The 27,477-nt window shown below is 35.4% G+C and overlaps 2 protein-coding genes across 4 annotated transcripts; one reads left to right on the top strand and one right to left on the bottom strand.

The window, feature by feature from the left end:
• Positions 1–7,049: 7,049 nt before the first annotated feature.
• On the top strand, positions 7,050–10,097 carry LOC133298096 (dolichol-phosphate mannose synthase subunit 2). Of its 3 annotated transcripts, none has more exons than XM_061497330.1 (4): positions 7,050–7,106; positions 7,470–7,527; positions 9,631–9,744; positions 9,834–10,091. In XM_061497330.1, the coding sequence occupies exons 3-4, from the start codon at positions 9,655–9,657 to the stop codon at positions 9,984–9,986; spliced, it is 243 nt and encodes an 80-aa protein (XP_061353314.1). In that variant the 5' UTR covers positions 7,050–7,106; positions 7,470–7,527; positions 9,631–9,654; the 3' UTR covers positions 9,987–10,091. The 3 variants fall into 3 exon arrangements, with proteins under 3 accessions (XP_061353314.1, XP_061353316.1, XP_061353315.1); XM_061497332.1 differs by having other exon boundaries at positions 7,053–7,106; positions 9,628–9,744; positions 9,834–10,097; XM_061497331.1 differs by lacking the exon at positions 7,050–7,106 and adding an exon at positions 7,114–7,251 and having other exon boundaries at positions 9,834–10,092.
• A 1,777-nt stretch (positions 10,098–11,874) lies between these two features.
• Positions 11,875–14,354, bottom strand: LOC133298095 (probable calcium-binding protein CML11). The gene is made up of 2 exons (XM_061497329.1): positions 13,484–14,354; positions 11,875–12,279 (listed from the first exon to the last, which is right to left on the bottom strand). Exon 1 carries the CDS (start codon positions 13,996–13,998, stop codon positions 13,507–13,509), a length of 492 nt encoding a protein of 163 aa, XP_061353313.1. The 5' UTR covers positions 13,999–14,354; the 3' UTR covers positions 11,875–12,279; positions 13,484–13,506.
• Positions 14,355–27,477: the final 13,123 nt, after the last annotated feature.

Raw genomic sequence — 27,477 nt, forward strand, 5'->3', positions numbered from 1 at the left:
CTTCATCAAGCTTTTGAATAGAAGATTTTTCTTCCTTCCCCACTTGCTCAAGTCTAAAACAATCGCCTTTGCCAGAAGATTGTTTCATCATTCATCCTTAACTCTAGCTTCCCATTCTCAATGTCAATCATGGCCTGAGCAGTGGCCAAGAAAGGTCTACCCAATAAAAGAGGCATTTCAGTTCCCCCTTCCATGTCCAACACTACAAAATCTGCTGGAAAGATGGATTTGTCCACTTTCACAAGGACATCCTCAATTATACCACTAGGTTTCCTTAAAGATTTGTCAGCAAGTTGCAAGGAAACCATAGTAGGTTTGAGCTCAGATATCCCCAAAGATTTATACACGGACAAGGGCATCAGATTTATACTTGCCCCAAGATCACAGAAAGCTCTGCCAACATTTCTGTTTCCAATAGCAATAGGAATAATAAAACTCCCTGGATCATGACACTTAGGAGGAAACTTCTTCGTAATGATAGCGCTACACTCCTCAGTGAGTGTCGCCGTTTGGAATTCCTGCAGCTTGTGTTTTCTTGACAACAGGTCCTTCATAAACTTGGCATAATTGGGCATATTAGCCAAGGCTTCAACAAATGGAAGATTGATATGAAGCTTTTTGAATATATCAAGGAACCTGGCATATTGTTGCTTCTGGGCATCTTGCTTGAATCTGTCAGGATAGGGTGCCATGGCTATTACATAATCAGGATTCAATTCAAATTTCTTTTTTTCAGCAACAATCGGTTGCTCTTCTTTTTCACCTTTCTGCAGAGGCTTCACAACTTTAGCAGGTTTTTCAATTTCTTTTTCAGGTTTACCTGCAGTATCCAGCTTCTCTTCAGTCTCAAGAGATGGCAGTACTTTTCCACTTCTGGTTGTGATGGACATACAATCTTCCCTCAGATTGGTAACTGTGTTATTAGGGAAGGTACCTGGAGTTCTATCAGCCATTTGTTTTGCCAGTTGGCCAATTTGATTCTCCAAATTTCTGATAGAAGCCTGTGTATTCTTTGTATTGGCTCTAGTTTCCTCCATAAAAGCACTAGAATGTTGAGCCATTTGTCCAATTAACCTCTCCAAATCAGAAGGCTCTTTGTTTGGGATTGGTAGAGGCTGCAGGTAGTTGTTAGAACTATAATCAAGACCACCTTCTTGACCTCTCCTCTAAAAATTGCTACTTCTAGAAGGAAAATTCTGATTTCTTGGAGTATTTTATGGCGGAGGTCTCTGATCATACCAAATGCCATTCACTTGCATTTGTTGAGGTGAATCAGAAGGCATCAAAGGACATTTATTAGACTCATGATTGTCCTGGTAATATTCACACACAACAACAGCAGCTTTAGTCTGAACACCAGCAAGCTGCATCTTGTCAAGCCTTGAGGTAAAGTTTGCTATCTGCTGAGATAACAAACTGTTTTCAGCCAGCACTGCATCATTATCTTCCAGTTGAAGGATACCTCTCTTAGGCTTGGATGACAGCACTTCATTTTCATTGGCAGCCATCCTCTCAATCAACTCAAGAGTCTCATTTGCTCTCAGAGTTTTAATTGTGCCACCTGCTGCACCATTCAGAACCATCCGGATTTCCGGTTTACAATCGTTGAAGAAGATCCGGACCTGATCACCATTAGTCATGGGGTAATGAGGACATCTCCTCATTAGATCTTTGAACCGGTTCCAGGCTGGACACATAGTTTCACCCTCAGCTTGAGTGAAATTGGTGATATCATTCACCATTTGATTGTATCTTTCCATCGAGAAGAACTCCGCAAAGAACTTGTTTGATAAATTCTCCTATGAGGGAATACTTCTCACAGGTTGCCTTTCCAACCAATTCAAAGCTTTTCCTTTAAGAGCAAAAGGAAACAGTCTCAGCCGGACTGCATCATTGGACACTTGAGGATGTTTAGTCGAGTCACAGATCATCAGGAATCTGTTTATGAACCTATGAGGGTCTTCATCATCCTCTCCACCAAACTGAGCTCTCTCCACCAGTCGAATATTATCAGACTTGAGCTCCCAATTATTGTTGCCAACTTCAGGATGGACAATACTTGAATTGGGCCTGTTAAATAGTGGCGTCAGAATGGTGTCCATGAGAGGATTGTCCGCTTCATTATTCCCTGCCATCTTGTGTGCTTTTTCAGACAGAATTTCTGACTTGTCGAATTCAAGCTTCTTCCGAGCAAGTTTTCTGTATCTCTTTTCAGTCTTTGTAATCTCCAAATCAAGTGGAAATTCTGGCTCTTTACCTCGCATACAACTCAGAAAAGGAATTAGTAGCACTGTTCAAGAATCACAGAGAAATCAAAAATAAAAATAAAATAAAAATCCAATCTTACAAATCAAATTAATTGATAAAAGATACGCCAATCCTCGGCAACGGCGCTAAAAACTTGATGCTTTCGGTAAGTATACCGATCGCACAAGTAATATAATAGTAAGTAAATTTCGTCTCCACAGTGATTGTGATCGTTTATCAATTAATATTCCTTTCAAGAATGGAAGAGTTCAAAAGGGTTTGTTTGTGACAAATAATGTCGATTTGAGTAAAATTAAAAGTAAAGACTTGTTTTTTATATTTTTATATTGAAGAATAAAAATAAGAATAAGAATGAATTGATTTGTAAAAATGAGAAAAGCATTGTAGCTAGGATACACTCACCATATGATCCCCACTTCTTACTCTGGATTGATTTACAATATTCATTTATAAAATTACTCGGATAAATTATTATCTAAAAAATATTAATAGTTAACCCTCAATTCCTTGCAAGGTTAACCCTTTAAACCCAATTGGAACCCCAATTCCTTGCAATGTTCCTCATGGTATTAAGCAATGAACTCAATAATTTAGGTATCCGCAATTCAATACACATCTATCCCTAGCATGCATACGAACCGTTATCCTATCCCCTTTCAGGATGAAAACCCCAATATTCTTATCTAGGATTCTAACCCTCAAACTATTCTCAACTATCAGATTGATCAATTCTGATAAAGAGAATATAAATACGCACATGATAGAGATAAAGACAATTTATATAAATGAGTAAAAGTAAACCAATCCGTCGTAACAAGGGTTTACAATAAAAGAAATTAGCCAGTCATAGACATGGCTGACATAAAATTATAAAAGATAAAGATGAAAGAATGTAATTACAATGAGAAACTAAGAACAATCCTCTGCTCTTCTCTTCCTTCACGAGTCCTTGTTCTGCTCTGTCGTCAAAAGTCCTCCTAAAGAACCCTCGCAGCGTCCTTTTAAGTTCGAAATTGCCTCCACGCTGAAGTTCGCGCGGGTAGCGCCATTCTGGCGCAGGTCTAGCGCCACATTTTTGCACTGGGTCGATTTCTCGCGCAGGTAGCGCCATTCTGACGCGGGTCTCGCGCCAAATCTCTGGTCTCTGTATTTTTCCGGCGCTGCAACAGCGCCAAAGTGGCGCGGGTAGCGCCACTTTCCTTTTTCAATTTTTCTCAATTTTCCTATTTCTTCTTGCTTTAACCTGCAAAAATGATATAAAAGATGAAAAATAAACTGAAATAGGAAAACTAACTAATAAAAGTAATTAATATACAAGAAATGCTCTTTTATGACTGATTTCTTATTATTTTTGGCTTGGAAAACATAAATGCCAGAGGCACATCAGTTTACTACCTTTTTATTAAAAAGCTTTTTTAAGGCCCAAATCCGGCTTGTTTTACGAAATATACTAGGTCAGATCTGGCCTGATGTAGTCCGAGCCGTAGGCCCCTGTAGACTAGCCCGAGCCAGTTTCACCCCTAATTGTAAATCACAGGATTATGCTCTTTGCTTCTTTTCTTTACATCATAGATAATAGTCTCTTCCTCCTTTACAGTGAAAACCTGAAAGATTAGTCAGTGAAAGCTCAGAAGGAACCTAGGAATTAAAATAAGCAAAATAATTCTAATGAAGATGTATCAATTTCAGGCTCAAATTGCTCAAGAAGGCTTAAAGGTAAATTATGAGACATATAAGCTCAAAACCTTACATAAATTGTAAGAATAAGGCTCTAATAGAACACTGAGGCAGGATATACTTACCACAAAAAATATTTATTACCTTTACAACCAATTTAATCACCGTTGATTTCCGTCAATCTATTGGTTATAATTTATTAAGAATTAATAATTAATTAATAAGTACAACCCATAATTTTTAATAAATTATAATCATTAGATTGACAGAAATCAACGGTGATTAAATTGGTTATAAAGGTAATAAATATTTTTTGTGGTAAGTATATCCTTCCCCTAGAACAATTATGTATCAGTCTAGGTGTAACTTCAATTTTTCAGAGTTTATAGGGACCAGAATAATTTAAATTGATAAAAATTTATTCATAACTCGCCAATTTTAAAATTGAAATCACATCATAGCTCGCCGTTTAATTCGACTTCAAATCATCGTTTATTAGTGTTACAAATCTCATCATCATCATCATCATTATTATTATTATTACTATTGTTTAACTTAATAACATTCAATATCATTATCTTATAGCAACAATAAAATAAAAGAAATGAAATAAGTAATTATAAAAGTAATGATGCATAACTTCCAAACTTAATAGTTTTTAAAGTAACAATAATTTTTCTTTAATTTCTCAATCAATTCATTGATTAATTTGATTCAAATCAAGTTGAACACAGAAGTAACAAAGGTGTATTTAGGGGTGTAAATGAGTTAGGCAGAATCAAGCTTTAGCTTAGACGAGTCAAGTCTATGAAAAATATTTTGAACTTGACTCGACCCATTAACCTGATACGAGTTAAATTCTAGGTTTGACTTGACTTGTTTATGAAAAATTAAATGCTAGGCTTGGCTTGAGTTTGACTTGGCTCATTTATAATTATAAAATGTATTTTTTCAAATTCTCATATGTCTAAATGACCAGAGTTGCACTAAGTAAAATGTTGGGGTAAAGCCGTGAAAGGTGAGTGACGAGGGAGGAAAGGAGAGACTAGTTAGAGAGCTTTGAGAATATGTGATTGTGAGAGAATGCCAATAGATAGGGATGTAAATGGGCCAGGCTCCCCTGACCTAGCCTACAGTCCGGCCTACGTTGAAAAGTAGAGTAGGCTTGAGCTTATAAAAAAAGCCTTTTTAACAAGTAGGTCATAGGCCAAATTTGTCAAGCCTGGCCTAAAGCCTTGTTTGTCATTATTTTTAAAAATAATATATTTATTTTAGGGTATATGATATATATTATAAACCTGAGGTATTATGTTGACTCTTTCTTGTTTGTCATTTTTTATGAATAATGAGAAGTACTAGTGCATGCATGAATAGAACTTTGCTCAGTATATTTTTATAGTTATTTTTGTTACTATTGTAAAATTTTTAATGCTCACTAGTGAAATTTATATCTCGTGTAAAAAAATGCAGCAATTTATGAACACGTTAATGACTTGTAATGTCAAGCAAATATTTTAAAAATTGTTAAAAGTATTTTTAAAATTTTTTAAAAATATTTCACTAGGAGGGACTACAAGGCCATATAAGGCTCTCTAATTTTTAAAAATAGGCCATGCTTGGCCTATAAATAAAACCTTTAGTAGGCCAATAGGCTAGATAGACTGAATATTTTTTTACGTAGGCTTAGGCCAAGAAGGGCAAAGCCCAGCCCAGCCTAGCCCATTTACACCCCTGCCAATAGACAAACCTAAAAAAATAGGGTTAGAAAAGTAAGGTTAATGATTCAGTAACATAGAAATATATTATTTATTGTAATAATGAGGTAGTTATAGTTACAATCTTTTTTTTTTACAACCTCTTACAACCATATCTTAATACCGTTGATTTTCGCCAATCAACGGTTATGATTTTCGCAAATTAAACTCATTAATTAATTATTAATTCACAATAAATGATAACCGTTGATTGGAGGAAATCAACGGTATTAAAATATGATTGTAAGATATTGTAAAAAAAAAAAGATTGTAACTATAACCTTCCTCTATAATAATATATTAGGCAAGTTCATGGACTTTCAAGCCAAGCTTCATTAAATTAGATTTGCACTTATTTGCTAAACAAACTTTTTTTAAAGCCCGAGCACATTTTATTTATTAAACAAACCAAGCCAAACAAACTTAAAACAAAGACAAGTCTTGAGCTCTAAAAAGCCGATTGACCCATTTGTAGCTCTAGGCATTGTTGTCAAAAACTAACGTAAAAACGTACGTTTTTACTAGAGTGGTGCATGTTAAAACTCAAGTAAAAACGGTCTTTGATAAAAATTAGTAAAAATGCCGCGTAAATCGATAAAAACTTACATTTTTACTGTTATGACCGTTTTTACTTAAAACGATTTATTTTTTAAAAAAATATTTAAAAAAAAGAAATTAAAAAAAAACCCAATTTTTGTTTTTCCCAAATCATATGCACACTATCTTGATATCTTTTTGTTTGGATATATGTCTTTTATAATTATGTCTTATAAAGCTGCAATTCTATAAGTTATGCTATAAGAATTGTTTTGTGTTTTTGGATCATTGTGTGCATTGAAAGAAGTGGAATTATATACTGATGAGCGATGATCCAAAATCTACTTAGTGTATAAAGCAGTTAGAGCAGATTCGTTATCCATTACTTGTTAGTTATCACTGTTTATAATTTTGATACTTGGTTATCAAAAATAATTTTTCTTTTTAGATAGATAAGTGACTCAACACACATATTCATTATGTGATATTTTTTTTACATGCATATACATAATTTTGTATCTTGACCTTAAGTAGTAGAAAGTAAAAATTTTACGTTTCGTGTTATTTTTACATTTTATGTTTCTATCACCTCTTTTCATTTCTAAATAGAAACTCGAACATTGACTCTAGGCGTACCTACTAAATTTTTAACACACTGCACCAACAAAAGGAAAGAAACAGTGAAAGAACCGAATAACAAATCAACAGTTTTACCCTAGGACCAGTTGATTGGGCCTGAAATCATTGACTCTCGGCCCATAGCAAGTTCTCTTGTTTTTTCCGGCCTTCCTTGCTTCCAAATTGACGTCGATCGACGACGACGCGTCGCGTTGAAGTATCGTTTCATTGTTTCTGCTGCTTTCGTCCACGGTGCGCTCCTCTCTTTACATCTCTCTACATTCTCTAGTTTATTTAATTTTTCATAATCCCATGGAGCAATGGCGATTTTATACAAATTAGAGACACCACTTTGTCAAATATTATTATATTATCGGGTTGGAATCAGTGGGTGAGGGTATGTGCTTTAATTGTAATATGAATTTGATTTAGAGACTAGGGTCCTTATAATAAATTTTCGCAAAAATTAAAATGGGTTCAAGATGTAATAAACCTGTGATTGTTCCATATGACATAGTGTGGAGACTTAAGGACTCATTTATATCATGATTTAAGGCAATTCAGTGTATATTGATTTGGCTGATCTTTTGGTACATTTCCTGATTTTGTGTGCAGAATGTAACGTTAAGATTTTCTGTGATAGATTCTGACACCATAGTGTTCTTCTAACAAGGTAAGGATCAGGGCTCTGTAATGGTGTGATATGTTTTGGTAATAAAGTATGAAATCGTCCCAAATGCAAGCAGAGTGTTGGTTGGATCTGTAATGATCAAGGCTCGTTTGTTTATTTGTTTTATTTTTTTAAATAAAAATCAGAGTTATAAGGTTTTACTTTTTAGAATGTTTTGATCAATTTTTGAGGTCTTGTGGTGCTTCTTTCTCAAAGCCACAGCTACTGGCTTCTGAAAAACTGGGTGCTGTGAATGAGAGTGTGACTGGGAAACTGTTTTATTTTTTATTTTAAGAAAAAGTCTTTTAGAAGTTTTTTTAATTTACAGGACATACCTTCACTCTTCTACTTCTATCTTCTGCCTCGTTTTCTGATCCACTACAAGATTCCACTCTTCTCTTCCTCTTCATTTCTGCTTGTTGCATTCAAAGCCACCTGAGGCCATCATCAGGCCATTACTTGAACTCATCATATCATAGCTTCTCATCATTAGGTTGGTGAACATTTTCTCTGCTTTATTTTCAATTTTTTTTTCTTGTGATGAAATCTGTCCATCGAATCTCAGAATACAGCTGAATTTTGTTGGGGATTAGTAACATGCACACTGCCACCTTCAGTGGATAATTTTATTGGTCTTTGGGATTCGTAAGCTGATGTGTGACGTTTTGAACTGGGAATTCAATGCTGGTATCTGGTATCAATAGATAAGTTATCGATTGATCTGCGGCTTTTGTTTCAGATTTTTTTTGGGTTTTCTTCTTTTGGGGACTTAATCCAGCTGAATTATGGTATTTATACCGGTTTTATACACGGATCCTTTATTTTGTGGTTATCTTGTTTGTGAATCTGGGTTTCTTTTGGATCAAATTTCTTCCAGTGATTTTATAGTTGCAGAGACATATACCAATTTAAACTGGTTCTAAAGTTCACTTTCCAGCTTCTTGAATTTTTTTTCCATATTGGTCTTGTCAACTTGGTCAGTATTGCATTTTTCATTCAATTGATTCTTCATCTTCAAATGCTCAAGCTCGAAGTTCTTTTCTTTTAGAAGACTTTTTGGATGTTCCTTATCTTGATCCGAGTGCTTTCCTTCATAACTGCCATGGACAGCTTATCCTTAAGCATGACAGTTCAAGATCTTTCAGTAGAGAATCCTTTTCTTCTATCAGTGCTAAAATATTCTGAGATGCCACTTTCAACAGAATGAGTTTGCTATAATGACAGATTTATCTCATTCAAACTCGCTGGACTTATTAGCCAGAGACTGCTATGATGAGTATCACAGCTATGCCAATGACTTTCCTTTTGACACAGCCATACTAAGCTTTTTTTTGGTATTTGCACATATAACCTTTTTTTTACTGGAGTTCTATTTTCATATTTCCAAGACCCAAGTTCAGAAATAATCTGGTCATTCTTTTCATATTTCAATTTTCAACACAAAAGTGTAGTACCTTCTTGGATAAAAGCTTCTTTCCCACCAATAGAATTATCCAGTATACGTGCTTTTGATTACTACTGATGCAGGAGAGGATATTGTCTAATCTATTATGGTCTAAAATTTAGGATCCTATTCAATCTGAATTTCTGACAAATGTTCCAAATCTTCCAACTTAACTTTCGCATTAATAAACTTGATGTAAATTTTTATTATGAAATATTAATTTTTAATTTCCTTTTTAGAGTAATAAATATGAAGTATATACATTTAATTTTTGATAATTTTTTAAATTTTAACATATATAAAAATTTCTTTTTAATCCGAACATTTATAGTAAGGTCTAATCATGTTTACATTTTTTGTATTCAAACAATCCATGAGATATCCAAATTTGGGAAATTTGAAAATTATTTTCCTTACCAAAATTGGCTTGTACTAGACTGACCTTAGATTCATGTGAGTGAAACACTGAAAGGCACCACAGCATTCAATTACAAGGTTTGAATTCCTTTCAATTAGTTGCAGACTCAAGAATTTATTTGTGCCAAGTGCTAACAATATTTTGTTGATGGTTACTGTTGGGTTTATGGATAACTGTTGACATTTGTTTCAAGTGTCTAATATTGTGAATGTGAGTAGTCATTTGTGTCTTTTGTTGTCAGCAGGAAGTGAGAACAATAGCCATCAAAATGGAATTAGCGGACAGAGCAGTTGGATTTCTGTTATCGTTTATTAGCATATCGATATTTACTTACTATACATTCTGGGTTATCATCCTGGTTAGTAACTTGCCAAGTATTTCAAATGAATTATGGCTTTCCAATTTTAACTTCCTAATAACTTCTTTATTGATATTGTGCTCTTTCAGCCATTTGTAGATGGTGATCATTTCGTACACAAGTATTTCTTACCCCAAGAATATGCTATACTAATACCAGTTTCTGCTGGGGTGGCACTTCTTTGCTTCTTATGTATATTTATTGGATTCGTGATGCTCAAATCGAAAAAGAAGAAGGCATAATTTTTGTTGACCGTTTGTTGCACAATTTATTTTGTTTAAACAACTAATGTATCTTTTAACATTTCATGCTAGGAAATGGAAATATTACTTTGTATGTGCTCGTGCATGGAATTGACAAGCGCTTTAACTTTTGTTTACTCACCCCAGAAAAAAAAAAAAAAGTTTTTTTCGTTGTCTTCCAGTAACAGTTTGCGTCCAGATTATATGTTTATTTCTTCGATCCTACATAGAGCTACATGGATAAGTTGAAAGCGATATGCTAGAAATTTTGCCTGAACTACATATAGTTATGTTTTAAAGGTTCAGCTCGAATCATTTGTTGTTAAAATGGCCTCTATAAATGATGCAATGCTGAATTTGTGAATTCAATCTGTTTTTAATTTACTGTTTTATCATGGTATGTTTCTATGGCTGACTTGATCATTGAAATTAATTGACTGTGATCATGCATGTGTTGGCCGTTAGAAATAGGGCTTTTGTATGTGCTAATGTTTCTGGGTTGGCTGTAGCAGTAATTTGCTGAAAATTTGAAATGCCCTATAATTTTTGTGGAAGAACTTGAAAATTTTGAATTTTTTTTTAACTTCTGGTACTAATCCAAGGCTTGAATCAATTTTAGGCTAAACCAAACCATAACAAAAATGACACGAGCGATTGGTTCAAAAAGATTGGTAGTAGGAGAGGATTTAGGACTAAAAGATGGTGCCCGTAATGCCTATTTAATAAGCTTGAAGAAAAATTGTGTAGGAAAAATATGACCCCTTGATGCATAAAAGAAAAAGAGAAATACGCTCCTCTGTTTTGGGCTGTGTTGTAACCAGGGGTATTCATGTAGGTCATGTTCGTCTTTGTCTTAAACCATAGCCCAAAATTATAAGTTTGCAAAGCACTTTGTTGAAGTGTTACCATGTCTTGGTAATAACATAGTGTGACCTCCATAGAAAAAAAATTTGTAAAAGAAAATCAAATTTGGGTAACTGAAAGTATAGGCCATGATCTCTTAGCGCACACACAAGGTGGTAATAGGGGTTGAATTAAAAGGAACCGGCCAAGGATTAGTGCTAATAATCTGTTTTGAAAAAGAAAAAAAATAGTAGAGCATGATGTAAGACATTGTTGTTGCTGTTGTTGCAATTTAACCCAGATTAATTTAGTATGTTTGTTAGGGTCTCTACCCTAGCATGAGAGAATGTGATGCAAGGAAGAAAACTAAAGTTTGTATTCCTCATACTGGTCTTACGTTTACAGACTTTTTCATACATCTTACCACCAAGACTTACAACCCTACCGACTTATCATCCTATTAACCGTACTAATAGCAATAGTAACGTACTAACAGTACATCCCTAACTTCCAATCTCATAGCTTGACTCAGCTAACAGCCTTAGCTCATATTTTCCCACGTACCACCTATGCAGCAAAGCCTTCCAACCTAATGGAACTCTTCTTTGCATGCTGTGATTTTCCTAATGTAACAGTTTGCTAGTTGGTTATTCTCAGCATGAAACGGTCTCCGAATTCCTAAACAAATATAACAATTTATTAGTTTATAACAATTAAATAACCATTAAAGTAGGAAAGATTCTGATGTATTTTATTAGGCTGTTGTTGCTACCATTTGTTATATTGTTGCTATTTTTATACTTCATATCCCACAACTTTGGTCTTTTTGAATTCTAAGATGTTAGTTTCCATGGTTTAGAGTAGTTAGCATTGTGGTATTTTCCTCTATTGACGGCCGGGACATGAAAGTAAATGAGAAAAAAATATAAAAAATACTCAGTTTGACCGAGAGAGAGAGAGAGAGAACACTTGAATTGTTTGATAAAAAAACTAAACAAGTAACCGCATTGTTGTAATAAGTTTACCTTTCTATAACAAAGAATTTCTGGAATTTAAGATAGCAATCGATTTGGTTTTGAGGTTCTTTGCTCACCCCTAATGAAAAACAATGATAGTAACTCCGAAAAATTCTTGAAACAAATCTATTTTGGTGTTTCTTGTGATTCTGCTGTGATATGATAATACCATGAAATACTTGCTTATCAGTAATTTTTAAAAACCATCAACTTTCAACATCGCCACAAGACCCAAAAATTTAATGTCCAGGCTCCTCCTCCTCGGATACGAAAAGGGTATCAAATAGCATTCAAAATCTTCTAACTCAAACCTAAGCACTAGCTCGATCACTAGTTTAGCACCACTGTCTACAGAAATATGACTCATGTAGAGGCTTGGACCCTATTTAGACATATGGCAGTGCCTTGAATCAATCCAAGTTTCGCTGTCTAATCTGCAAGAAAAGCAAGTTAGAAGTGGATGCAATATCTTAAGCATTAGTAAGGTTCTTCAATAGATCACTTTTTTAGTTACAATCTTAATAGCAAGAACACAAAAGTAAGACGTGCTTCAATGTGAAGTTAACTCCTCAGTTAGTAATAAGAATATTTATTGATATACGTATATAGTTTCGAAACACCACCCCCCACCCCCCCCAAAAAAAAAAAAAAAATGCATTTAGTCTACAATTTCTAAGAAAGTTATAGTGAATTTAGAATTGGATATAATATTCTGTGAAGTAATATGTGAATCCATATAAACATATATAAGTATGTCCTTATTAGCATATTGTTTTCTAAATTGTAAAATTCGCGTAAACTAAAATAACAGAACAAACAAATGCTCCAACTTAAAACCAGTACAACAAAATTGTCAATCAATTACAACTTAGCAAGTGATGCTTACAATTACAAACATGCATCTGGTCTCCAAATACAAGTATAAACAAATAATCACAATTCACATACGGCCATGACAGGGGAATAGATTCAAAAACATATCTTTGAACCAACATTATGATTTTTCTTTTTACTATGTTGCGGCCAGTCCACACAGGCTCAGTATAATAGGTCAGCCATTACAGGTCCAGCTCATCAACACCTTATAAGTGAGTCCATATACATCATATTTACCTATTACACTGGGCCGGTCCACACAGGCCTAGTATAATAGGTCGGCCGTTATTGGTCTAGCCATCAACACCTTATAGGTGATTCCTGTTTTCCCTCCACAGCTCACCATGGTACATGGTGAATTTTCTAACACATTCTCTTTCTCTTATCGTTAGAGAACCTGATATCACACACTTCTAAAAAATTGTCACTCTTCCGAATTTTATAGCCACCATAGCCTTCATGCACCCCCCACTTTCGCAGCCACCTCTGTGACCGCTTAGGTAACTCTCCTTAGTTTTGGTCTAATACCATTCCCTCCTTAAATACTCATACATCTAGATACTATATCATACAGACCTAGCTCTCTTTTCACAACCGTTCAAAATCACATTTGAGCGCGTGAATGATGCTTGTGTTGTAAGTGAGACTTTCCATATAATCGAATCACATAAAATTTGAAAAAACAAAAGCAAAGCATATATAGATTGATAATAATTTCATTCGACACATAAAACAAAGTATTAAAGGGTTAATTTTTATTACCTGCAAACAAGAAGAGTGGGTTGTTAAGCCCATGAATTATCAAAAGCAGCAGAAGTTATAGCCTGAGCAAACTCCTGATAACTGATTCTGCCATCACCATCAGTATCAGCCTCCTTAATCATCCCAGTCAACTCCTCCGCCGTGAGAGCATGGCCAAGTCTTGCCATAGAGTGAGCCAACTCCGCCGCAGTGATGAACCCATTTCCATCTCTATCAAATATTCTGAACAGCTGCCTCAGCTGCTCCTCAGAGTACGGCGACTTTGCCGGCAGAAGCTCCGGCGCCACCAACGCCACAAACTCCGAAAATTCTACAAGTCCGTTGTTGTTGGTATCAGCCTTCTGAATAAAGCTCTCTAATTGCTCAGGGCTTGGCTTCAAACCCAGTGATCGTAGAAGCGAACTTAACTCCAATTGTGTGAGGCTTCCGTCGTTGTTCCGATCGAATGAACGGAAAATCTCGCGTAACTCCGCGATTTGCTCGTCGTCCAAGTTCACTGCTTGTTTCTTGCTCATTTCTTTCTGTGACTTATTCAAACACTGTTTTTGAAGAAAACTAGATTATCCAATAGTGCAGTGTGCAGTGTTCTAATGGATGGATAGATAGATAGATACCCTTTTGTCTAAAATGTTCAGATCGAAGACCCTTTTGCGATTTGAGTCGGTTTCTGAAAAAATCGCTAAACTTGTGACACGGAAAATTGGGTGTGTTGGTAACAGGGGAGGGAAGGGTTGAAAGATCCGAACAAGTGCTTGGATCGGATGTGGTTTTTTTCTTCCTTTTCCAATGACAACTCCGAATTTCCAGAGGTTTACCCGAATTTCGGATCTGTTTTTGAATTTCTTAAAGAAGGAACATTTCAGATGTTGAATTTTGGTGAGGGCTAATGAAAGAAGGAGAAGTTGAATGTTTATATGTATATTTTTTCAAAAATTTTTATGTAACGATAAAATATTTTATGGATTGTCAAGTCAATGCACATTAATAATGATGGATTAGTCATTAATTTGAAGGCAAATGTAATGGAAAAGTATGGTAATGAATTTATTGCACGTAAATAAGTCAAAGGAACCTTCTCTTCTAACCGGCCCTTGATACCCTAATAGGCCTTTTCTTTGTTCTCTAAATTTCATTTTATTGATATAATTAATTAATTATCTGAATTTCTTTAATTATTTTTTTCTAAGAAGATAAGGAAATTACAGCCAAAATAGGCGGGAATTGCGGTAACTGTTCCCACGTTGTCATAGCTGGCCGCCGTCTCCGTTTTGGGTTTGTAAAATTAAAATTCCATTTGAAAATTGAAGCTCAGGCATGCCGACTAATCATTAAACTTTGTGGCATTCAGGGAATTTAGGGAAATAATTTTCTTATGCTATGTTGTAGAAAAAAATTTCTCTTATGTAGTAGAAACAAAATTATAAGTGGGATTCACAGGTAAGAGTAGAGAGAAAAAATAAAAGTGGGACCCACCTCTTTTTTGTGTGTGTAGCAAATTGGCTTCTCATATGTAATATGAGATAAATATAGGGAAAAATGTTTCTGCAATTAATGCAGATAAGCTATCTGCATTTATTTTCAAAACGACGTCATTTTGGTATTTAAATCTTAAAAAATTATAAATATAAAAATTATTATAACCCTGAAATAAATTAAAATTACAAAAATACCATGATTTCCGTTCCAAAACGACGTCGTATTGGACTTACTGCAGAAAAAGCAAACCCATAAATATAACCCTTAAATTTATTGTGTAATGAAAAAAAATACATACTTTGTATTATTAATTCATAGAGAAAGTTATGTATCAAAGTTCTTTTTTATTCAACATATGGATGTCACATCATCTTATCCTTCAATAACTCCCGCTTAGACTCTCACATTTAGGTGGCGTTTGATAAAGAAATTTTTTTTTTATCCAAGAATTTTTATTCTTGGAAATATAGTGAGAAAGTAAATTTTTCGAAAATGTTACCAAAAAGCTGTTTAGTAGGTAAAAAATAAGGAGTAGGATATTATAACAACTAACTAGTGTTATTACCAATGTTACTACAAATCAATTTCATCGTTAGATCGATTATGTTAATCCAACGGTTATATTTATTTCCATCTTTGTACAGTTATGATTCCCCATATTTAATGTGAAAGTATTAAATATGAAAAATCATAACCATACAAAGGTGAAAATAAATATAACCGTCGGATCAACATAATCAATCTTACGGTGAAATTGATTGGTGGTAGTAACACTAGTTGGTTGTTACAATATCCTTCCCTAAAAAATAATATTGAAAATATTGGATAAATTTCCTGATTCTTGTCAGCTTTTTCACCTACTTTTTTCTATTTTCCCAGCAATCCAATAATACCACCCTCTTTTTGGATGAAATTTCCATTCACAATTTACACACAAAACGGATTCCCAGGTAAATCACTTTCCAAGGTAAATTTTTTGAAATGTGATACCAAATATGATTTTCTCGGAAATCCATCCTTACTTTCCTGAGTATCTAAAAAAATTCCCCTACCATAGACCCCTTACAAATAAGCCCATTTATATATAACGGATTGAGTCTCTAATGTATACACTTTTTGAACCCTATTCTTGTAGGTGGCACTATGCACACACCCATGTCGTTCGACCTTGAGCCTCTTAATCAATCGTGAACTTTCAACCTATGCGTCGTCTATTTTTTAAACTATCGCGACATACATATCACAAATTAATTACGACCATAGGGTATACATTCACGATCTTCTCGAATCGATTATTGGCATCATCTGTAGGAATTGTTAAATTTTGATTCTTGATCCACAATGGAGCACACACGCAGTGTGGTTAACAGCCAACAACCATCGTCGTTGTTGTAAGAACCCGCACCGTTAATTTAGGAATTTAATGATTTAATTATGAGATTAATGAGATAATTTCATAATTGACCCTAATAATTATGAGAAGACTTAAATAATTATGCTAAGTAATTAATAATGTTGAAAGTCGTTTTCCTGACGAAAAGTGCAGATATCGGTTCTGCCTCACAGTATAAATGCGTACCGATGAAGTATCCCAGAAAATTATGAAAAGTATGTATATGTCACTAGAATAATATATAGGACTAGTAAAACAAGTTTCAAGTCGAAATAATGAGAACTGGCGTCAGAACAGATACTGGCTAAGTAAAAGCGCGTACCAAAAAGGTGCTGCGAAAAATAAAATAAAAATATGAAAAATCTTAGAAAAATGAGTAGGTTCATAATCCTAAGTTTGAGATTAAAATACTAAGTGTAGCTATTAGCGCTAATACAGTGCGATTAAAGCTTAAATGACCTATATAAGGCCTTGGCACATGATCCTAGGTCAGAATCCTACGTGAGTGTTGCTGAGCCTTGCTGCTGCCACCTTCTTCCTTAGGAATTTGTGCTTAAAAACTTCCCAAGTCTTCACCTTTCCTCTTATTTTCTTCATCTAAACACTTGGTTGGGTGTGGGTTAGCATTGTGAAGGAGATGAGTGTCCCATTTCTGATTCCAGCCACTGTCTTGGTGAGGTCTTGGGGCTGACTTCATGGTGAGGATTGAGGGAGCCATTGTGGTGGTATTTTGAGTTTCAAGAAGCCATCTTTAGTAAGAAAGGACCTTGCTTGCTTGTCATTTTCGTTTCCCTTAGAGGTCAGAACATTGTGGCTGTTTTGAGAGCTCCAAGAGCATCTCTCCTTTCTGTTTTAAGCTTGGGTAAGCCTCACCACCTTTGTTCTTGAATTTTCTTAGTTATAAATGAAACTTGATGCATGTAATGATTAAAAGATAAGAACTTAAGGTTGGGTAAGGTTAAACACACCTAGAAATGCATGTTTAAGCTTCTAGAATCGTTAAAAGAGCAACCTTTGGGATGGATATCTCGCGAAATGCAGAACTGCATTCTGTCGCGAAATATCCGGATATGGTATCCGGATATTGAAATCTGGATATGATATTCGGATATGGGGTCTTGTGATATCCGAATATGGATATCCAGATATGGACCTGACATATATCCGAATATTCTGGGAATTTCGAGGTAGTAGCTGTACTGTTCATACAGAATGGAATTTTGGGTTTGTGGACCCATGATTGGTTAATGTGGACTTCTGTAATGATTAATCTAAGTCAGAATCATAGTGATTAAGGGCTTATGGCTTTGTGAGAAGCCTACAGACATGAAACATAAAAGGAAGGCATTGTCTTTAATTCATATGCTTGTAGAGTTTGAATATTGATATGATTATTGGTCCAAACAGATTGTGATTGTGTTGTGTGTGGACTTTGAGCTTGTGTGGACCTTGGATTGGATTGATTGCTTAGAGGTAAGCTTTCGTGTCCTCGGTTTAGCCATTGTTGGTTCCACCATACCCCATGGGGAAATGGTTTATATGCATGGTGTGTTTTCATGTATTGATTTTGAAATGTTGTTGATTTGTTATGTGCAAGGGCCTTATAATATGCATGTGTTGTTACATCTAGACGGTAAGCTTGAGTATGTGGCGTCATACAATACAGTGATTCTATGGGTGGATGCAAGTGGCGTCTTGCACTAAATGTGGGTAATAGACGTATATAAATCCTGCATTTCTCGGCTAGTAGAATATCTTGACACACATGACATGATTATCTGTTGCATTGCACTGATTTTTGGAACTGATATTGTATATTGCTTTTAGAACTTATATTGCACATGTAAGTGAGCTTGGGGTGGAGAAATCTTCGAGGACCCCTTGCCTTATTGAGATTTCTGTTTAGAGATCTCACCCCACGTTTGGGGCACATATTTCAGGTTCAGGTAACTCGGGGGTTGAGACCTCGGGCGGCAGGAGGCCGGAGCTGAGTTAGATATCTGATGTTCATGATGATGTGCTTGGGTGATGACATGCTTATATTTATCATCCTGTTATTTGTTGTGAGACTCTGTTGGGTTTTGTTGCCTTATTTGGTGAGCATGGGGGTTGTCCATGCCACATTGATTGTCTATGTCTTATCTTAGCCTTGAGTTGTATTAATGTATCTGGATTATGGTCCGGACTACATGTTGTAGTTTCGTGACTTAGATACTCACATATTTATATTATGAGATTATTCAGTGTAGATAGCTGTTTATTTGCAATTACATACAGACAATGTTTTAAAATGATTAAGTAATCAACTTGGTAATTGTTAATGATGTCATAATTGAAAAGAAAAAGTTTATTCCACATTTTTAATTAAGCGTGACTTAATATGATGACATGATAACAAACCGGGTATACACGAGGTGTTACAGTTGTCGCCACCACCTAACCAGCAATCGAAGGAGAACGCGCTTTAGAACAGCCAACCTAACTAGCAAAAACCAATCTCAAACTAGACTGAGATGAATGTCCATGTTAGTGAAGAAAAGAATGAGTTAGCCTCAACACAAGCCCAGGCCACCCTTTAAGTAGTTGCAAACACTATTAACCTTATGTAAACTGTTCTAGCATTCATAATCCAACGTATAGACGACAAGGAGCACCGTTCAAGGGTGAACCACTGAACAACAAGGCCAAGGTTGAGCTAATAGGGGCCAAGATGATGGTAGTTATGCTGGAGCAAACGGGTCAAACCAGAATGCTACTCATCAGGAGCACCATGACCAAAACATTGACCATGACAACCCTTTTCATAGACTGGGTCATGGATTCAAATTTTCCATAAGCTATCAAAAGTACAAGCTTGGCCAGTATGATGAAACCTAGGATCCATAGGCTCACCTAGAATCCTTCAAAATGGTCATGTACCTAGCAGGAGCAAAATCCCACATAATAGCAAGGACATTTGCTTTCACTTTCACTCGCCCTACCCAAACATAATTTAATTCTTTGCCTCCACAATCCATCAAGTGCTTAAGGGACCTCTTTAAAAGGTCCATGCTCAACTTTGTGACAAGTAGAGTGTGTCGGAGGTCCTTCATTATGTTTAGAGCAATCCAATAGAGGGAAGACCAACAACCATTGTGTGATTATCTCAACCGCTTTAACAAGGAGGTTTTCAATTTCGTAACTTGAGCAATAGTGTTCACATGCACTTTCTTACTATTAGGCTCCTCTCAGGCTCGCTGTTGGGTGGTTTGCTGATGGTGGAAATTATATATTCTGATAAGGGACGTTCCTCTGTTCTAAGTTAGCAACAGAAAATAGAGTTGTTCTCTTACTTCCAACCCAAGTGCGCAAGTGCATGCATCAAGTAATAATGGGTGTATTAAGGCCCAGATTATCGTTCCCACGAGGATAGAACTCTAAATATTGTCTTAAACTATTTTAAAAAGAATGAAAATGAGAAGAAAAGTTAGTGAATGAACTGTCTGGTCAAACGGTCCCTACTGTCTTGACGACGTTTCTCAGGAACAGTAAGTTTAGTGTGATGGCAAACAATTGCTCGTTGTGTTATCTATGTGATCCTTCCTGTTTAGAAGAAGGTGTGATAATAATCATTGGAGTTTGATAGATACAAGATTAAACAAAGTAAAAATAAAACAGTAATTATGACTATAATCAAGAGACAACAAAGTGGATGGTTGGAAAAACAATTTAACAGAAGGAACAGATTCACTGCTACATTCTTAAATAGTTATTTCCTCTGTTCAAGACTTAGCATTTTTTGGCTTTGTCCCAGTTTCTTATCTGCCAAGTCTGATTCCTCAGCTCATTGACTAGATGGCTCACAAGTTTCCATATTCCTACGGCTCCCTTGACTCCAACAGGTACTTAGTACAGAACCTTAAAATGGACGAAGTGGCCCCTTATTCCTAAGGTGACCAATAGTGTTTTTGCCATAACATTACCTTCCCCCAATGGCTAAGTTGTCTGAAATCCCTTCCTTAAGGAAGTTCCTTTCTCAGTATATGTTCAATTTCCATTGATACACAATGAATATAGCTTACTTAGCCAAAGAAATACAAAAAGCTTCAGTCAAGAGTTTTGGAAATAATTCTTTAAGAGTTTTACAGCTTATCTGTTCCACAGATAGTTCAGCCCATGGCTGATATTTTAAACATAATTATTCTAAACTGAAATCCTGTAACACCCCGCAAAATTAGGAAATTACATAACCTACAATTAGGAGTGTGTTGTAGGCTTGAAGCTCGAATTAAATTCTGTTTAAGAGTGGAATCAATTTAATTAGAAAAATTATTTTGGTGGAAACTACAAACGAGTGTTTAAGTATGTTAAGAATTCAAAACCCTAGTTAAGGAGGAATGGTATTAAGTTAATTATAATTTATTTAGAGACCCTAGTCCCTACCTTGCGGAAACATGAAAGAGTAATTCATAACATATATTATAGGTGATGAGTGAAAATTTATATACATATACCTTGAGGATGCAAAATTCTAGTAAAAAGGGAGAGGACTAAATTAATCATAACATATAAAAGCAACATGAGTATTTATCCTTTTATTCAAAGAAAAATCATAGTCTCTCTTTTATTGGTCAAGGAACTCCACTTGGCAACTATCATCCTTCCTTATCTTCTCTTGTTTATACGCATAGGGTGAGGAGAAAGCAAATGGATTGCTTGTAACTTTAGCCAATCTAGATCAGCTTTACAACCTTGCAACCAATTAGAGGAGAGAACCTTTGCATGAAACCCTATTGGCCAAAGGGCAGCCACCTCACCTAACACCCAATGAGGGCAAAGGCTGTATGATTATTATTTGGTTCCCTTCTTTTGCTTACACTCTTGAATCAGAATTTGACCTACACATCTCACTAGGCGCTGATGGAGGGAGCATATTGCTGTCTTCCCTTTTCTATTTCTCTTGAATTAAACTTAACCAAAAGCTTGGTTCCCTAGCTCTTCATGCGCATAACATATAGCTATCCAAGGAAAACAGATTTCAAACCCTTGATACAGAATCAATTACGGTCCTCACTCCTCAAGCCGAGAACCATCTAGTGGAAGGACCACATGATGCATGTTGATTTCTTCCCATATTCTCTTTAAAAAAAAACCGTGAGCTAATGTGTAGGAGAACCCCAATCAAAGTTCCTCACTTCTCTTCTGCAACGATTCTGCCTTGAGCAGAAAACAAAAAGCCTAGAACTCTTTCATCCATCCGATTTAGTGAAGAGTTTCCCTGCATGTTCACGTTTTGGTTCTGGTTTGGGACTGTCATCCATTGCATGTGGATTCTGATTTAAACTCCTCATTATTCCTTCCCTTTGTGCGCGCCTTCAACCAAGTAGGAGAAGGTAAGGTAATTTTCGTTGTCTTCTTGTCATTCCTACCCGAACCGTTTCTGAATGAGCTTTCCCTTTTTGTTGGAACATGATTCTGTTTTGGTTGAGTCACCCTTTCCCTTGCATACAACTAGTTCGATTCTTGGAGCCAAGTAAGGGGTGAAGGACTTTTCCCATTTTTGGTTGGAGATCGTTGGTGTGGACAAGAAGGTAACAATGAAATAATTAGTTCCCATTTCTCTTATTTTTCTGTTCCGACAGTAAGCATGTTTAGGAAGCTCGTTTTGGTCATCTCCCTACTCTCCGTGTTGTTCAGCTGCATATTAGTTGGTACCCTAGTGCATGCAAGTTGTGATAATTAATTGTAATAAATTAGAAATCAGTTATCCTAAATGCTAAACTATGCGCTAAAATGGGGAAGAGAATTAATGGCTTTACAAGGGCTGAATTTTAGAGTACAACCTGCTTACAAGTCTCCCTTAGCTCAACCATAAATTTAGTGGAGTGTGAAGGTTTATTAAAATAATGAACAGCCTTGTAATGCATACAGAACCCGATTTATAAGCTTGGAAATTGCCCTCTTGATTTTGTTGGGCTGCCATTTGATTAACCAAATTAATTAGGTGTTTGCATGTGTAAAGTGTTGAAGACAACCCTCATCATTGTGTGCTTAATTGTTGGAATAGACTATTATAGATAGCCTTATACGTAATAAAATCTGTGTAGGCAGCATGTGGAATTTAATTCTTCATGCCTAATTGATGTGACTGGAAGTTTGGAATAGGAAAAATAATGAGCACCTACTTCAGAGCTTAAAATCGATTCAGTATGCCTTATGGACTTTGAGCTGTTGGCAATTAAGAGAAATTGTTAGAATAAACTAAGGACATAAAGCTACCAACCTGGAAGTATGATAACTTGATTAGAATCTTAGAATTTTGTTAACGGTCTACATAGGCAGTATGTTTTAATCATTTAGCGCACCCTACACCTTGTAGGAGTTAATATGTGTATGGTATTAGCACTCTAATTGTTGGCCAAAACCCTATATGAATGTATAGGTAATTGGGATGTTTTGTTACTTGACAACAATTGGCAGGACAAACTTAAGGTAAAAATATAATTAATATAGAAAGCATGAAACCGAACCTACATGCATGAAAAATCCTGATTATACTACCTATTATTAATCGGTAGAAATAAGAAATGTTTAAAATAATTAAATTCATATAAGGGCAGAAAATTCGTTTAGCACGAGGACCTGGAAACCGATCACAAATCAAGAATTAGGAGGACGGGACAATTGTGTAATATATAAAATAAACGGGATAAATTCTGATTTGATGTATGTATTTGTTTAGGTGCACAAGTTCTTAGATAATGGGACTTTTCGATGATGTTTGGAATGCTTGATTTAAAAGTAAAGTGCCAAGGTATGTGTAGGCGGTATTACCTAATGTGAGTATTGGCTAGTGTATGGAATTGTGATGTGTTGCTCACATTTGTTCTATGTATGTTATGATGATGATGAGCCAATGGTAAGAATATGAAAGGATGATATGATATATGCATGCATTTTACATCATAATACATTTTTCTGTTGCGTGCGATTGCATACCATGGCATGTATACTTGATTCATGACATCTTGAATATATATATATTTGTATTGAGGACATGTGACTGAGCATGCATCATATAGGCATACCTGGTACCAGGAGCGGGGACACTTGGCTTCAGTCCGCATAGGTTCCACAGTGGGATTCACCTTCATGGGAGCCATTAGGAATACCCACTGTGATGCTACGCGCACGACGGTGCTATGAGCGTAAAGGAAAAAGGGCGTTATATACGCGTTATGATATATGATGAAAAGGATTAAATGTTTGAAGTGACTATTTATGATTTTGTGCCTAGTTAATATTGTTGCATTATGGTTTTGTTGCCACACTACTGGGATTTTCTTTCACCCCTTTGGGGCTGCTATTTTTACAAAATGGCAGGAGGACGTAAAAGCTTTTGAGGACTTGGATATTTGCTGTTGGTTTCTACTGTTGGGCTTGCTGCTGTGATTATATTAATTTCATGGATAATTGTACTAATTGTGGATGTTTAAATTATTAGTGAACTATGTTTGCATTCTGTTTTAAGACTTTTAAGAACAACAAGTGTTTTGAAACGGATTTCAGAACCGTTTTACGAAAACTGATTCATGACGTCTTGAAAGCTAAGTTAAAACTTTTTTTGCGAGCAATTTGTAGGTTGGCGTCCCGGGGCTACGGACCTCTGATTTTCTTATAATTTATATGCACGCGTAGCCCCAGGTGTCTAGTTTCATCAGATATAAACCTTTCAACGTAATTCTGAAAGCTCGATTTATTATGATTTTTGCAAGTCAGGTCGTTTGATAGAAATTCACTGATTTTAACTCTTGCCTTACGAGTTATGTTTCGAGGGGAAAACGACCTTCAAATTACTATTATTTTATATGAACGCGAAGCCCCGGATGCCTAGTTTCTAGATTACAAAGAATATTTTTTGAATCGTTGAACTGAATTTTATACGAATTTTAAAGACAGCAAGGTCTGCCAGGAAAGTTATATTTTCAGTAGTTGGGAAATTTTGAAAGTATACTCTGATTTTGTGACAAACTCGATTTCAATTATAAGTTTTTAATTGGCATTGTAAAAGTGATTTTCAGTCTCTAAAATACGATTAAAGAACTCTAATCCGCTTAGCAAACAACTCTCTTGGATGCATACAAGGGAGGGTGTTACAAATCCCATAGGCCCGAGATTCAGTTCAGAGATAACGATTGGAAAGAAAAGAAGAAACACTTATATTGAAATCAAACAAGAAAGATTACAACAAAGTATAAAATGGAGAAGATGGTTTGATGCTTGTGAGGAGTCTTAATGGATGATACAGAGTAAGGAAGAAGGGTTGTCACTTAACTACAGTTAAAACTATACAAAACTAAACTACTAACTAATACTAGGTGATCTCTTCTTTTAGAACTTCAATCCCTCCAGAATTCGATGATGTTTTTGTGTTTGGGACATCCTATTTATAGGCAGAAAAGAGAGTGGCAGTCTTGTAAATCCTTTGGAGTTGGTTTCTTGAATGAAGGGACGGGGCGGTGGCAACAGTGTTTAGAAGCATGCAAATTGCTTGATGGGATAGTTTTTGTTGATGATTAGCCGTTTTCTTGCAGTCCCCCATGCCTTGCTTTCTTCCTAGCCAATGAGAACTCTTGATTCTCTGCTGTTCACTTTTCCTGCTGCTTAAGTGGTGCACCACATTGCTTTTTAGAAGACGTTGTTTCCACGTTTCCTGCAAAATGAGCAGAGCATTAAATGAAGGTAGCAGGTGTAATAAATGCTCTCAATCTGTTCCCCTTTTAATATGTTTTCAAAAGAATACGTCATCATACATTCCCCCACTGTGTTTTTGTCACAAATGTGTAAAACAAGTGATTTTCATGCTAAGTTGCTCATCATATGAGGGAACGTATGGTATTTTGCCATCAAAATGGGCTTAGATGAGAACGAATTTATGTCCCATCACTCGCTATTACGCCCCGTTGTGCACTCGATTCGTTAATATTACGTATGATATTAAGCGCAGTTACATTCACAGAAGTTGAATTAAAATACAGTAATTTTTCTTTTTTATTAGTAAACGTTTTTGCATTCATATCTATAATTATAACTCATACATATTTGTGAAATAATTAAAACTAGCTAATAAAATCATACATTACTAATTAGACATCACCATGTGGTTCCCATAAACCAATAAGGCTAAATTCTCCAATTTACAAATTTCTAACATTAATAGCCTTAACATTTTTCTAAACTGAGAATGATTAACTTCACCATAAATTCCCATCTTTTTTTTTTGGTATAAAAGTTTTCATCTTTTAGTATGTTAAGCTAGACCTCTTGGGCTTTCCAACGATATATTACATGTCCCAATTGGATGTTTAGAACTCAAGACACACTCACTGTAAGTTAACTATTCAAAACTGGCTAATAGTAGAAGAAAACAACGAACAAAATTAAAAACAGAGATATGTTCTCTACCCAGTTTATTCTCATATTTTTATACAAGAAAATATACACCTAGATCTTTAATTTTACATAAGATACGCCTAGTTTCGATAAGAAACGAAGGAGATACGCAATTTAGAAGTTGTAGGTAGAAACCGGCAAACAACTTGCGGATCTGAGTACTATGCATTCAACTGAAAATTGGGGACACTCTACAACCCAGAAACCCCCCATATTTTAGGATAAAAAAATAGACATCCTAAGATTTAATTTGGTACCTCAACGCCTCATTTGGCAAAGAATTGTGTGACATATGATTTTCTCAAAATAGAGATAAATCCTAGGTTCTACATAATACTTGACAACATTGGTTTGTATTTTTCATATAATGTCATTAATTCTAATCTTGTACCTAATTGACATAGAATCACCACCCATTGCCCAACAAACAAGGAGACACTTACATCCAAATACTATACTAAATTTATGTTCCTTTCTTATTCCACAAGTTACCACAGTCCTTAATGTTGCTTACATTACCAATTCCATTTCATGCATTATCCAATAAATCAATCTTCCAATTATGTATACATATCCATATCAAGGTCTCAAATACCTTAATAGGCCCAAGACCCTTCCATCCCTTCCATCATGCATATATCATAATATTACATGTCCAAATACTCAAATGAATATAAACTTAATTACATCATTTGATCCCAACTCGTCAAAATACATCTTTGACATTACATATACATATTTCTACATCAATATTCAAAATATGAATGACCAATGTCCCAAATACAATTTGGACTTAGACAAAACACTACATGAACAAAATCCTCATCAAGGTATACATCAAAATAATACAATATCACCATGTTCATGTGCTAAGTCCAATAAGGAACCAAAATATACAATTCCAAAATACAACATAACATGGCATCCACATATGCATCTCAAATACTCCAATGATCCACATCCTTATTCGGGCCTCTTGCCCAAGGATATTCCAGCATCATTAGTGGTACATTAAATGTGGTCCTTCAAACACAGGGTGAGATAAAAATATCATAAATCAAAGGTCTTGGAGGACCATTCCTCCAAATGGTTCACTCAATGTGCATAAATAATAACAACAGTATAGTGCAACATACATCAATCATAATCCACGGGCACTTCCAAGAACATCTATCATGGATTATTGTTCAAAGACCCCATTATATAACTCCCTGAGAATTCTTAGAGTGCTCCATCATGGATTACAGCTCTAAGGCATAACACCAACTGAAACTCACTCATAGAGACCTATCTAGTAGAAGTCCCCACAATCATGCTATATATATATATATATATATATATATATATATATATATATAGCACACAAACATATGGATATCATATCCAACAATGCATGAGCATACTATTTCAAACATGATCAAAAATCACATTTCCAACCATTCCTCTTAATAGAGCATGATGGAACACACAAAGGAATTAATCCTAAGATCAGAAGTTTACCTCAATGCAAACCTCCTCTTCCCAAGCTCTCCAATGACCAAGCAAGTTCATAATATCCTTTACACAAAATCACCTATACAAGGTAATTATTCCAATCAACAATGGAATCAACCAAAACCATTAATCAAATGGTTATCAATTAAACACAAAATACATATAATACAAACTTACCTAATCCTTAATTCACAAGGAC

The sequence above is a fragment of the Gastrolobium bilobum genome, unplaced genomic scaffold, assembly GCF_033153095.1.
Source record: "Gastrolobium bilobum isolate Gb01-03AN ecotype WA unplaced genomic scaffold, APGP_CSIRO_Gbil_v1 utg826, whole genome shotgun sequence".
Classification (NCBI taxonomy): Eukaryota; Viridiplantae; Streptophyta; class Magnoliopsida; order Fabales; family Fabaceae; genus Gastrolobium; species Gastrolobium bilobum.